The sequence below is a fragment of the Sinohyriopsis cumingii genome, chromosome 6, assembly GCF_028554795.1.
Source record: "Sinohyriopsis cumingii isolate HCF-2022 chromosome 6, ASM2855479v2, whole genome shotgun sequence".
Taxonomy (NCBI): Eukaryota; Metazoa; Mollusca; class Bivalvia; order Unionida; family Unionidae; genus Sinohyriopsis; species Sinohyriopsis cumingii.
Window position 1 is genome coordinate 1386354 of NC_142966.1, and position 14926 is coordinate 1401279.

Here is a 14926-nt window from a genome sequence, read left to right on the forward strand (position 1 = left end):
GACATCCAATATGGCCACCATCCTCTGACATCCAATATGGCCACCATCCTCTGACATCCAATATGGCCACCATAGTGGCCAGCTTGAAAATCTTGCTATAGCTACTTCTCTAAAATGGAAATTCATTTTGACCTGGGCTTTTCATCAGAGAGTTCCTATGGTGTCTAGTTTGACCTAAATGAAAATGATGCAAAGTGACTCTCGATACGGCCACCATGATGACCATCCTGAAAATATTGTTATTACACATCCCAAATGGATCACTTTATTAATATGGGGTTCTCGTTTGAATATGTTCCCCAATCATATTATGTTAGGAATATTAGCCTGCTACCTCATGAATCCAGCTCTAATAAAATATGAAAATGGTCTTTTCTTGTCTATCTTATATGGACAAGGGGTAATAACTCTTGTTCATTACTTCCCCTTGCTACCACTAGGTGTCACTAGTTTTTACCTTTGCTGCTGTAATGTTAACATTGTACAGTTTATCATCTGACAATCCAAGCCATGTTGTGTTATAATTCAATGTTTCCTTTTGAAACATGATTGTCAGGATCATAACATCAATAGATTTTAGGGATTCACACACAAAAAGAAATTAACCTTGAACAAAACAGGGTACCAGACAAAGACTGAAAAATTCATAAGACACTATGTGAATCACTTTAAAAACAAAGCATTTCATCTACTCTGCAAAGGTTTCACTGCATTATCAACTTGCACTATAACCCGCACAATTAGAAGCATAGAGTGTCACAGAAAATTATTATGTTAGAAGAAAAAGTCAGTCATTTGACTCAAAAAATGTAAAATCTTATTCACAAGAACAACTGAAAAGAATTTAATTTGACAGAAAGCATTTTAGCTTGAAAGACTTTCAGATTTAGAAAAATTCTGCCTATCTGCCATAAAAAAATACATGGAAAAACTATTTTTAATAAATAAATGTTGAACAGAATTTGATCAATTTTTACAATAAACATCAGTATTTGGCCTTTATAGATGCCTTTCAACAATAATTGGTGAGGGGAGATATACTTATGTTACCCATATTCATCATTATGCCCCTTCCATATCTATGGAGGTGGTGGGGGTTATAGTGTTACCCGTATGTCATTATGCCCCTTTCATATCTACGGAGAGGGTGGGGGTTATAGTGTTACCTGTATCTGTCATTATGCCCCTCCCATATCTGTGGAGGTGGTGGGGGTTATAGTGTTACCTGTATCTGTCATTATGCCCCTCCCATATCTGGAGAGGGTAGGGGTTATAGTGTTACCCATATCTGTCATTATGCCCTTCCATATCTATGGAGAGGGTTGGGATTATAGTGTTACCCATATCTGATATTATGCCCCTTCCATATCTATGGAGAGGGTATGGGTTATAGTGTTACAGACAAAGTGGTATTGTGCCAATCACATATCTGATACATAACTCATGCATACTTGCTGAAGCATAAACCTCAGCCAGATTGCTTATTACACCAGTGTCCACTGACAGTTGAACACATTCTTGTTGACAAGTATTTTGACACAAACTCTATAAACAGTTTGAAGATATACCATGCAAGAAAATATTTGAGAGAATATGGTTTATATAACAAATGTTGGTCATGTTTTAAGGATTGTGCAAGTTTTACCTTTATATTTTTATTTATATACATCGTACAGAATTTTTATCTTGATGTACTTTGTGTTTACATTTATTTGGAAGGGTTTATCATCCAAAATTTGTGCAGTTGTACTTTGTGTTGTCACCATATAGCTGCTGTTGTGCTGAGGTGTCATAAAATGCTACTGCATACATATTTACTCAAAATTCTCCATGGTATTGTATGAGTTTTCCTTTGTTATGTTTTTCATCGAATTTTAACATAAAGAAATTGTATTAAGTTACTAGTGTTTGGAAAATAAAGTTTATTTTGCTCAAATAGAAAATAGAATTAATTTTGCCCAACTGTTTTCTTTTTATTCAACAGCTTGAAGGCATTGATGTCAAACACTCAGAAGAAGCAGATGACAAGATAAGGGAAGATTGTTGCCCAGGGAAACCATTCATCAGCTTACGAACAGAGGTATTTAAGAAAAGGTTCTTATGTGAGAAAGTTTGCATGGCAAAAGGAAAAAGAAGAAAAAAATTAAGTCTGATTATTTCAGTTGGCTTCAGTATTACTTAGACTGTAGCTACTGATATATATGAAGTAGTTGACAGTAAGTCCAAAAAGTAAAATGACCAAGCATTCAGACATGATGTTCTGTAATTTTAATAGTAAATGAAAAGTAAAATGACTAAGCATTCAGACATGATCTATAATTTGTAATATTTATCTTTTCAATTTTTTGGGACAAAATGTGTATAGAAAAGTAAATATGAGAGCAAATTAATACAGCCTTATACATTTATAATTAAACAGCAACATGTTGTTGAATTGTTTGTCATTCTGTCTCTGTCCAATTGCCAAGTACGTGGCAAACATTATGATGTTGTTAAAGGGGTCAACTTACAGTTCATATGCCAAGTATATAGCCAATGACATCATGCTGTTAAATATTTTACTTGCAGCCAATGGCTTCATGCTGTTAAACTGACTGACTTGTAGTTCATATACCAAATACATGGCCAATGGCATCATGCTGTTAAAATGTTTCACTTCAGTTCAGATGTCAAGTACATGGCCAATGGCATCATGCTAATAAATATTTGACTTGCAGGCAATGGCATCATGCTGTTAAACAAATTGTCTTGCAGTTCATATGCCAAGTACTTGGCCAATGGCATCATGCTATTAAAGTGATCATCTTACAGTTCATATGCCAAGTATTTGGCCAATGGCATCATGCTGTTAAAATGTTTGACTTGAAGTGCAAATGGCATCATGCTGATAAATATTTGACTTGCAGGCAATGGCATCATGCTGTTAAACTGATTGATTTGTAGTTCATATGCCAAATACATGGCCAATGGCATCATGCTGTTAAAATGTTTGACTTCAGTTCAGATGTCAAGTACATGGCCAATGTTAATTTATGATAACACTATGTAGTGTTAATTTATGATAACATTAACTTCAACATGCAAAGTGAGTAATCTATATATGATATCCCATGATCGGAACTGTCTGTAATTCTGTTCTGATGGTTTAGTCATCTCTTATGACACAAACGGTTCATTATTAAGAACAGCTTGCTGTCATAATTCAACCAACAATAACTATTTATTCCATGTCCTTAATCAGTCAAGAGGCAAAAAGCTGCATGACCCAGTATGTACTCTCAGATGTAACCTGAGATGCATGGACAATATCCACATCAACCACAAAAGACAATTTCTTGCGGTGAAGGCAGGAATAAAGACATACTCCCACAAGCACAGGCCACTTGGCTAATGGGAGTTATGAAATCAGTGTACTCTAAACTCTCACAGGACCAGGTACACAATGAACATTGCAGTTTATGAAATACAAGTGTCTTCCATGAAACAATCTGGCTTCTCTAGCTTTCATTTGCAAGAAATTGTCTGGGTAAGGAGAGAACTGAATCATATTTTATTAGTGGTAGCTGCACAGACTGTGACCACACCTCATTCAAGAAAGTAGAACTTTTGACCAAGACATGAATTTGCCAGTTCATTGGATTTACCTGGGAAATGTTTAATCGAGTGCTGAATCCTGCAGGGATCTCCCATGAAGTTGCATAAATAAATTGTTTCACCTTGTGCCCCGCAGGGATCACCTGTGAAGGTGTATAAATAATTTGTTTCATGTTGAGCCCTGCAGGGATCCCCTGTAAAGATGTATAAATAAATTGTTTAATGTTGTGCCCCACAGGGATCACCTGTGAAGGTGTATAAAGAAATTGTTTCATGTTGTGCCCTGCAGGGATCGCCTGTAAAGGTGTATAAAGAAATTGTTTCATGTTGTGCCCTGCAGGGATCGCCTATAAAGGTGTATAAAGAAATTGTTTCATGTTGTGCTCGACAAGCATTAGAAGTTCATCCTTTAAATAGAGCAATAATACTCCATTGGGATGACACAGATAGAGATGGGAAGATCATAATTTCCTTTCTCCTTTTACTTTCACTGCTTCTGTGGCCTAGTGGTTAGAGCATCCACCTTGGATGCAGAAGGTTGTGGGTTTGATCCCTGGCCGAGTCATACCAAAGACATAAAAATGGTACTAACAGCTGCCTCGCTTGGGGCTCAGCATTAAAAGGTTAGTGTTAGGACTGGTTGGCCTGGTGTCAGGATAATATGACTTTTGAACATCATGCTACATGTCTGCGGCATGATGCCTCAGTGCTTTACATCACTAAAAATTGCCACATTGCAGACATCGTAGTGATGTGACTGAAAATTGCTTAAAGCTTTGTTAAAAATCCAAATCACACACACATTCTACATATTTTTCTAATATAATCTGATCAGGTTATGTATTTTATGGAGAAAGCAAATTTTTACCAAAGTAAGTTTCTCTGCTAATTCTTACCTGATCACATTATAAATAATCCTCCAATCCTGCCCAACAATGCGAGCATCCTTTAAGGTTTTGCTCATAGGGGTACAACGGTGGCCACTGTGCAGGTAGAAAGGGGAGTTAACCTGTAAGAGTTCTCTTCATCAAGTGTTGTCTCTTGGGGAGTGAAGCATGTAATATTTGAGCATAGGATGATATATATCCCACTAGTAACAGGTGAACTTATGTAACACCCTACAGCCATTAATTAACCACTCCGGTGGCCTAGTGGTTAGAGTGTCTGCTTCAGATGTGGGAGGTCATGGGTTCGATCCCCGACCAAGTCATACCAAAGGCTTACAAAAATGGTATTAACAGCTGCCTCGCTTGGCACTCAGCATTAAGAGGTTAGTGTTAGGACTAGTCAGCCTGGTGTCAGGATAATGTGACTGGGTAGGACATCATTCTACATGTCTGTGGCATGATGCCCCAGTGCTAGACATCACTATAAACTGCCACACTGCAGACATCTTAGCGATATGACTGAAAAATTGTTAAAGGTATGTTAAAAATCCATATCACACACACACACAGCCATTAATTGGAAATTTTACATCTTTTCCTTTAAAACGTTTTGATTAATGATTGGAAATATTTTAATCATTTTATTCATTTAACCAGTATATTAGGATAATTAGAAAATTTATCATGTTAGTCTTTTAAATGTTTACTTTTTTATTTATTCGATTGGTGAGACACATTTGATTGTACAGTGGTACTCGCAATATAAAGAACCTGTTTTTGCACATTTCTATGGATGACAAACTATAATGAACTAATATTTTATACATGTTATGAGTGGAAGCAGGATGATTATTTTGACTTAGAGTTTCATTTTAGTCCATTGTATGTTTTCTTTCTTTCAGCCTTCAGTCCCTTTAAGATTTTTAAATCCGCAACCTTACAGTGGACTATTTGAGTTGAACTTACCAATATTTAAAGATGACACTCTTTCCAAAGTGAAGACCAGGCTAATGAAAAGGGACAGATCAAAAATGAAAGGTACAATAAAACTAAACTTGTATGCATGTTCTTTGTCACTTCTGAATTATACTTAGCTCACCAAAGGCCAAATTAGTTTTCAGCATGACACTTCTTTTGTGTGGCCTTAAACAAATATTCAAGACCATCCAGATTGTGTCCGAGGGCTGTTTCAGTAGAATTTGCCTGTGACCTGATAAGTAGACCTGAGTACCATGGAATAGTGTGGTATTTCTGAACCAACCATGATAATTACCATGGTGTGCTGCAGTTGTATTAGGGACCAACAATTTAATGTTCTGGGTCAGGGACTTGATGCTTTTTCAGTAAATATCTGATTTTTATCATAATAACTGGATATTATCTCAATTAAATTATTTGAAAACAATTAATGAAGATAATATTAAAAACGTATCCCAGTTCAAAAGAAAATCACAGCCCTCCCCAACCATTTACCCAATAGTAAATGAATTTGCTATATGCATGTTAATTAGTTGCAATCTAGAAATTATAACGAAAGTGGGAGGATTAATCTTACAAAATAGCTGACACATTGTGCCAACATTCTTGATAAAAATAGGAAGTGATGACTTGGAAGCATACAGTTTACTGGCTGTTGATATAATAGGCAGGGAAACATGGAGTGGAATGCCATTACCCTGGCTACACTATTGATATAATAGGCAGGGAAACATGGAGTGGAATGGCATTACCCTGGCTACACTATTGATATAATAGGCAAGGAAACATGGAGTGGAATGCCATTACCCTGGCTTCACAATTGATATAATAGGCAGGGAAACATGGAGTGGAATGCCATTACCCTGGCTACACTGTTGATATAATAGGCAAGGAAATATGGAGTGGAATGCCATTACCCTGGCTACACTATTGATATAATAGGCAGGGAAACATGGAGTGGAATGCCATTACCCTGGCTACACTATTGATATAATAGGCAGGGAAACATGGAGTGGAATGGCATTACCCTGGCTACACTGTTGATATAATAGGCAAGGAAACATGGAGTGGAATGCCATTACCCTGGCTACACTGTTGATATAATAGGCAAGGAAACATGGAGTGGAATGCCATTACCCTGGCTACACTATTGATATAGTAGGCAAGGAAACATGGAGTGGAATGCCATTACCCTGGCTACACAATTGATATAATAGGCAGGGAAACATGGAGTGGAATGCCATTACCCTGGCAAGATATTTATCAAAGAGAGAGAGAGAGAGAGCCTGTAAACATAAAACACTCAACAAACGCAACAATATTTAGTGGAGTTTTGAAATTGCATAATATTCAAGCAGAATGCAAGTGCTCTCCAGAAAATCTTTTTTGATGACTCGCAATCTTACAAAGGAATGCATGTACTTAACACGTTAAAATATGCTAGTAGATAACAAAATAATGACTTCTGTTTTCTAAATCCAATATTTTTCTAAAAGTTGTACCTGGTCCATATATTTTTCACAATATCCCATTTGGCCACCATGATATGATAGTGCCAAGTGTCAAACATGATTCAGACATGATTGTTCTCCATTTTAAGGTGGGATTCTGCTTTTCTCCTGACTTGAATCCAATTTTTCTTGATATAGTCCATTTTGTGTTTTTTTTTATCATCTCCGATCCAGTTTTTTAAAAACAGTCTGTTCTGTCCCATTCCACAACGACCCTTGTAACGTATTCATTCCATATATTAGTTAGCCCATGACATTCGTAAAGAAAATTCTGATTGGTCAAAAGTTTAAATTCATCCATTGAATCTTTGTGTAATGGAAACTGATGGCAATGGCATCCCTACTTATTGAGAGAGACTATGACACAAGAAGTTTATATAAAGGTTTTAAAAAATGTATGGAAATGGGAATGGCTGGAGCAAAAAGCCGACGGAAATTTAGTTGGTCGGTTTATAAGAAAACTGAACGCTAGAGGACTGGCATTTTGTGACCTCTGCTATACGTTAATCACAGTTGGAAGAGTTTGGAACATCACCTACAAAAGAAGTTGCATATGGAAAAATTGAAGCTCAGAAGGCATCTGGAAAAAGTGCAATTAATTACTATAAGAAGAATGATTTGCATGAGAGAACAGATGTAGCTCTGTCAGAATATATGCACTGCATGTTGCCAATACAAGCACCAGCTTGAAAGGAAAAAGGCTCTCACTGAGAAGGAAAAGAAACGATTGCACATTGAGCCAAAAGTCATTGGTGACAATAAGGAAGGCTAAAGAAATCTTTGCCAAAGCCGCAAAAAGAGCTCAACTGGCATATCGATAGGTTGTGTTCATTGGAGAAAAAGACAAGTGAATGTATGGGATTATTTGTATATAGTTGATGTACTTGGGTGTTTATTTTACAGATTTGTTATGAAAAGTGAGAAGTATAATATGTTTGCTGCAAAAATTGACAAATTATTGTGACTTAATTACATTGTGAACACTGACATGCACATGAAATAACTTAAACACCAATAGTATTGGAGAACAGATTCTATAATTTTTGGTAAGTTTGTTAGTTTTTCAAATGATTATTTTGTTACATATTTTGATCATAAATTGCATCAGGAGTATTTTATATGATTGTAAAATGCATTTTTGGCCAGTCCCCCCCTCCCCAACCCATGGGGATCGGGGGCACTGCCCCTTGAGACCCCGTCAGGGGAGGACCCCCAAACCCCCTTTCAAATTTTCAGCTGTTTTTTGTGAATACCAAAATCACATCTAATGATCAAATAAACCATGTACTTTTATAAAAGTGCCTTCCCAGGGTACCATGTATTATGTAAAAGTGCCTTCCAGGGCTACCATGTATTTTTATAAATGTGTTTTCCCTGGTCGTCAGCCCACAGGTTGGGTACCACTGATCATGAGTTGGAACATTAACATCCAGAGTTTGGTCATTAACAACATTTAATGTGTTTTCATTTACAATATATAGGTGTACAGAGTAAACTTGCTAATCCAAACTCTGTTTATCTGGAAACTTCATTATCTCAACAAAAGTTCAGTGAGAACAGAATTCCTAAATGTTAGTTTGCTCTAGACTGTTAATCCAAAGTGTAAAATTACTATAAAACATGCCTTGATATTCTGGAAATGTCTGTCAAACAGTAAGAAAATTTGAAGTATATGAAAATGGTCATGTAACACATGTTCACCTGTGCAAATTTGGAGGTATGTCAATTTATCTCTGATTGGTCAAATTTTAGTGGCATGTTTAAGTTATAAATTGATCACATCATCTTGTATGTGGAAAAACTTAAAGTTGCATGACCATATTTCAACCAGCAATTGTATAAACAATGTCTGTTTTTGCTACTCACAGATAGAGATGTTAATATTTAAATAAACACACTCAGATCAAATCATCCACACTTTTGTCTTATAACATTTGATGAATACATTAAATATGTCATTAAGTCTCTGTTATTTACAAGTTGTTTGTAACAATCACAGTTTGTTGAAAGCTGTAAGAATAAAGTAAAGCTTTCGACAGTATTGGACTTCATTTCAGAATAAAAAGTGACATCAATTAATGGCTCATTGGCAGCTATAACAGTTGTAAAATATGACTTCTAAAAATGACTGCCTTTTTAATTAGTTTCCTATAATGCATTTAACTGCATGATATCAGTTTGTATTCATTGTACTTTTTTATTTTATTATGGTAATACCATCAACCAAATGTAGAAATACCAGCCATCTTCAAAAGATTTGCCAACACAATGAAGATCACCCAAAAGCTGCCATTAAAGATATCTGCTGGCATATAAGATGTGACGTTAATGTGATTCATAGACATTGTTAAGCAGACAGCATAAAAAACGATGCAGAATATTTGTCTGTAGTTGCCAACTTGGCAAACCTAAGCCATGCTCACCAAACCAAATATCAACAAGTCTGTCTTTCTCAGACATGTCAGTGCACGTTTTAATAAAGTGAAATAAACACAAGTCATAAGATGTATTCTTTAATTTATTTAAACCGTTATTGAATAAATAAGACATATACTGTATATAGTATGATGACATTGTAATATGTGCATGATTCAGTTATCCCCAGAAAACTCATTAATCCAGACATATTCATTGGGAACAATGGTGTCCAGATTAACAAGGTTCCACTGTATTGTGAACTGATTGACATTATTGTTAAGTAGTCAGTAATGTTATCAAGAAATGAGGCCATGTACTTTCCTTGTTGGAGCTTTATTCATCACAGATGTAGCCTCTAGAAGCCATTGTGTCATATTTTGCATGGGGATTTTTGTCCTCATTAAATCAGGCTGATGGATAAGTTTGTAGCTTGAATAGAAAAACTGTTGTCCATTGTCTAACTATCGTCCATCATCCAATGTTCATCCGTCAATTAGCACAAATATCTTATTGCCGCTTCTCCTAAACTACTTGGTGGATTGCCATGAAACATTATACACACATTCATCCCATGGTCTAGTTGGTCATAGATGAAATCGGTGCTTCTTATACATCCAGTATGGCCACAACAATAGCCATGTTGATTCTTATACATCCAGTATGGCCACAACAATAGCCATGTTGATTCTTATACATCCAGTATGGCCACAACAATAGCCATGTTGATTCTTATACATCCAGTATTTCCACAACAATAGCCATGTTGATTCTTATACATCCAGTATGGCCACAACAATAGCCATGTTGATTCTTATACATCCAGTATGGCCACAACAATAGCCATGTTGATTCTTATACATCCAGTATGGCCACAACAATAGCCATGTTGATTCTTATACATCCAATATGGCCACAACAATAGCCATGTTGAAAATCTTGTTATTGCAACGCCTCCTGAATGGATCATCATATCAACATGAGGTTTTCTCTAAAAGATGTCTTATGATCTCTAGTTGATTCAGAATAAACATAGTGCCAATCTGACACACAGTATGGCCACTGTAGCCATCTTGAAAATTTTGTTGCTAATACTGAATTGATGGTTTTATAAACAGACTTCATATGTCTACTTGGTCCTAATTGAAAATGATGCTGAGCTGACATCCATAACTGCAGCTTCTTGAAAATATTGCTATCACTTCTGATTGGATGATCATGTCAGTATGGAGTTTTCGCTAAATGTTTTCATATGATATCTAGTTGATCTAAATGAATCTGCTGGTCTGGAGTCCAATACAGCTACCAGCCATCCATCAAAGTGGCAACAGGCAAGAGTTTACCCTTTGACTAAACATTATGCAGATAGGGAAAAACTAATCTTTCTGGGATTGCTGTATTCAAGAGAGAGAGATTCTAGTTCAATTCCAAATATTACAGTGGAACCCTGCTATAACGCGCCCCGCCATAACGCGAATTCGGATATAACGCGGTCGTAGCATGGCTCCCGAAATTTCATATATTCATTCACACATGGAGAAAAAAAATTTGGAGAAAAGTAAAAAAAAACAAAACAAGAAATTAACTTCATTTTGGGCATGAGATTAGTTGTGACTTTTAAAATAATATGATCGTGGCATGGTTCCTGAAATTTGAAATTCATTTACGTGTATTTTTATCGGACCGTGAAAATATTTGTTTAACGTACAAGAAATAGTGTGTAAAACGTTTATTATAATTTGGTGGAAGAATTCGCGTATGACTTTTAATAATAAACGATCGGAACTTAACAATTTATCCTGGTTCTTTAAGTGATTTTGGAGAAGTGATCGTGTATGAATTCTAAAATAATGCGATATATATAACGTACGAGAAATAGTGTGTACAACGCTTGGCTTCTGAAATTTATCAATTTGAACAGGTTGTGGTGAAGCTCCGTATTCTACTCTAGAAGAGAAAACTGGTTTCATTAGGTTTTTGAATTGTTAAGCCGAAGTAAACATTATCGGAAGTGTTACTTATTACGGATCCATGAGTAAAGCCAGTAAATCGTCTTTGTGATTGTCTTCCATGAATTCTGTATACAGTCGTTGCTCAAACAATAGCCGACATGGGCTTCTTATTTAACTGCAATCACAGCCAAGCAGCAGACAAAGTTGTGGTTGATACAAGAGTCGCACAATTTAATAAACATCAAAGGACGAAAGCCGCCAACATGTATGCTGTGCTTGGCGGTGTGATCAAACAACAAACAGTTGAAAGTAAATAATATCCACTTTATTATCTGTAAATTAAAAGGGTATGAAATTGTACATCCGTTCAGCTTAATTTTGTTTTATATAAAAAGTGATTCGTAACCATTGCAGGCCTTCATTACTTAGTTATTCAGCTTTATCTCTGTACGTTGTTTGCTTATATAAAAAAATATTTTACTGTTATGGAAAAGCAAGTTCAAAAACGCAAGTCGTTTTCTGCTAAAGAGAAACTGTATGCCCTAGATCAACTAAAGAAGGGCAAACAACAAACTCAGCTTGCCAGAGATCTAGGAATCAGCGAGTCCACTTTGCGAGGGTGGAAAACAGATGAAGGAAAGCTCCGTAGTCTACCCAACATTCTTGAAGAGGAAACTGGTTTACAGCGTAAAAGGGTTAAGTTAGCTAATGACAATGTCCTAGATTCAGCTTTGTACCAATGGTTTGTACAAGCGCGCTCAGAAGGTGTTCCAATTTCTGGCCCAATTCTGAAAGCCCAAGCAGAGAAATTTGATCGCCGTATCAATGGAGATGATTCCAAATTTAAGGCGAGTAATGGCTGGCTAGATAGATTCAAGAAAAGGCACGCTATCAGCCAAGTTCTTGTGTCTGGGGAAATCCGCTCCGCTGACAAAGAGGCTGCCAATTCCTACCCGATTGGGCTTAAAAAGTTGCTGGAGGACGGTTGCTACACAGCCGACCAAGTTTACAACTGCGATGAGACTGGTTAATGTTATAAAATGTTACCCGATCGCACCCTTGCAACCAAGACTGACAGTCACAAACGAGAAGGTTTCAAGAAGAGGAAGGACAGAGTGACTCTCTTATTTTGTGTTAACAAGTCTGGCAGCCACAAAGTCAGACCTCTGATGATTGGAAAATCGAAAGCTCCCAGATGTTTTCATCATGTAAATATGAAGGCACTTCCATTTCAGTACACTAACAGCAAGAATGCTTGGATGAATAGCTCCATATTTGACAACTGGTTTCACAAAACATTCGTTCCAGATGTTTGGGCTCATTTACGAAAACTCAAGCTGGAGGAAAAAGCTCTCCTCCTGCTGGATAATTGCCCTGCCCACCCCCCAGCGGAAAATCTTGTCAGCAGTGATGGCAAGATCAAAGTTTCGTACCTCCCGAAAAACACTACGTCAGAAATCCAGCCACTTGACCAAGGCATAATTTCCGTATTTAAACAAAATTATCGCCGTGAAATGATAAAGGGAATGGTAGCAGATAATAACGCATCCGTCGACACATCATTGGCATTACTCAACTTAAAAGAAGTATTAATTTAGCAGTTTTCACATGTTTCTTTTGATGTTCACAAAATCTGAAATAAAAGTTATTTGCACGCTGAAATCATGCATTGATTGTTAATTATTCTTGCAGTTGTCGCATATGATAAAATTTTAGCGGTATGAAATTTGTACAGACACCGTATGTAGACCCGGGAATAGCTGCATGCAATGACCGTACGATATCAGACGGCAAGTAAATGGTTTCAATATTTTGTTCATCCTATATTTTACACGACGAATTCAGACTATTACAAAATTATTGAATATTTTAACTCTGTACGATTTTCAATGAAATTACATCCATTATGGATGAACTGCATGCCACGACGGCACGGTAGCATACGGTATTGATACACTTTTCATGATATAGCGATAGTCTGGTATTATCGGTCAATCTGTATTATCGTTCAAACAAATAAAAATTAGTAAATGTTTTTAATGCACAGTAATAACCTATAAATATATTAGCCTTCGATTATTTTGAATATATCTTAATTAATGCATTCCAGTTAATATTCATCTGATGATAAGCCGACTTTTGATCATTGTACATGTATACACGTATATGTTCTCGGAAAAAAAAGTTAAATATTGTAAAACCCCGCATTAACGCGACCCCGCTTTTAACGCGATCCGATTTTATGGACCCCGATCATCGCGTTATAGCAGGGTTCCACTGTAATTTGATAGGTACTATATTTAGAATAAAATTAACTTAAATATTTATTTTCCAGACATTTCCTTGATCAGACTCATGCGGTACAAGGATGAGGCTGCAATACGAAGTATACCTGACTACACAAACCTTGAGAAAGGGCGGGTTGAGTTGACAGATGCGACCCTTTTCACCAACACAGATTCAAAAATCTTTATATCTGAAAACAGCTCCAAGCTTCATGTACCATTGCTAGTCTACATTGTGAGGCAGAGCTGAAAATTAGTTTTCGACTGGAGTGGTATAGTGACAATAAATATTTTTGTTGTTTTCAATATGTTTGCAGTTGGCAACAGTGGTGTTGGCTTTGTGAAGAGTTTTAAGATTTTGTGATTCAGCTTTTGAATGTAATGTAATATACACTAATGGTTTTCAGATGATACCTAATGTAATGTAATATACACTAATGGTTTTCAGATGATACCTAATGTAATATAATATACACTGATGGTTTTCAGATGATACCTAATGTAATGTAATATACACTGATGGTTTTCAGTTGATACCTAATGTAATATAATATACACTGATGGTTTTCAGTTGATACCTAATGTACACCAGAAACTTTGTTTTGCAGTCTATTTATATCTGAACACGAATTCCTATTTGTTTTCTGACATGGATAATTACCGTCTAGAGATGATTCAACACAAATTCATATTTATTTTCTGACATGGATGATTACTGTCTAGATATGCTTCATCATTAATATAAATGCAGAATTTGATAAGCGACATTTTAGAAGGTAAGAAAGATACACACTTGGGTCTTTAATTTTTATGATATTTCAATTCCTATTGATATTCTGTACCATACCAACTGTATTGATATCTTGTCCTGCAACAGCAATGTTGACATTCTATACCATAACAGCTGTATTGATATCTTGTCCTGCAACAGCAATGTTGATATTCTGTACCATAACAACTGTATTGATATCTTGTACTGCAACAGCAATGTTGATATTCTCTACCATAACAACTGTATTGATATCTTGTACTGTAACAGCAATGTTGATATTCTCTACAATAACAACTGTATTGATATCTTGTACTGCAACAGCAATTTTGATATTCTCTACCATACCAACTGTATTGATATCTTGTACTGCAACAGCAATGTTGATATTCTCTACCATACCAACTGTATTGATATCTTGTACTGCAACAGCAATGTTGATATTCTGTACCATACCAACTGTATTGATATCTTGTACTGCAACAGCAATCTTGATATTCTCTACCATAACAACTGTATTGATATCTTGTACTGT

General features: G+C 36.1%; 1 protein-coding gene across 2 annotated transcripts in view; it reads left to right on the top strand.

The window, feature by feature from the left end:
* Positions 1–14534, top strand: part of LOC149796264 (leucine--tRNA ligase, cytoplasmic-like) — a 119920-nt gene extending 105386 nt beyond the window's left edge. For both annotated transcript variants that reach the window (XM_089960901.1, XM_089960902.1), the window contains exons 29-31: positions 1985–2080; positions 5384–5519; positions 13673–14534. In XM_089960901.1, the coding sequence (XP_089817027.1) occupies positions 1985–2080; positions 5384–5519; positions 13673–13872 (432 nt within the window). In that variant the 3' untranslated portion in view covers positions 13873–14534. The remainder of the gene's footprint in view (positions 1–1984; positions 2081–5383; positions 5520–13672) is intronic.
* Positions 14535–14926: the final 392 nt, after the last annotated feature.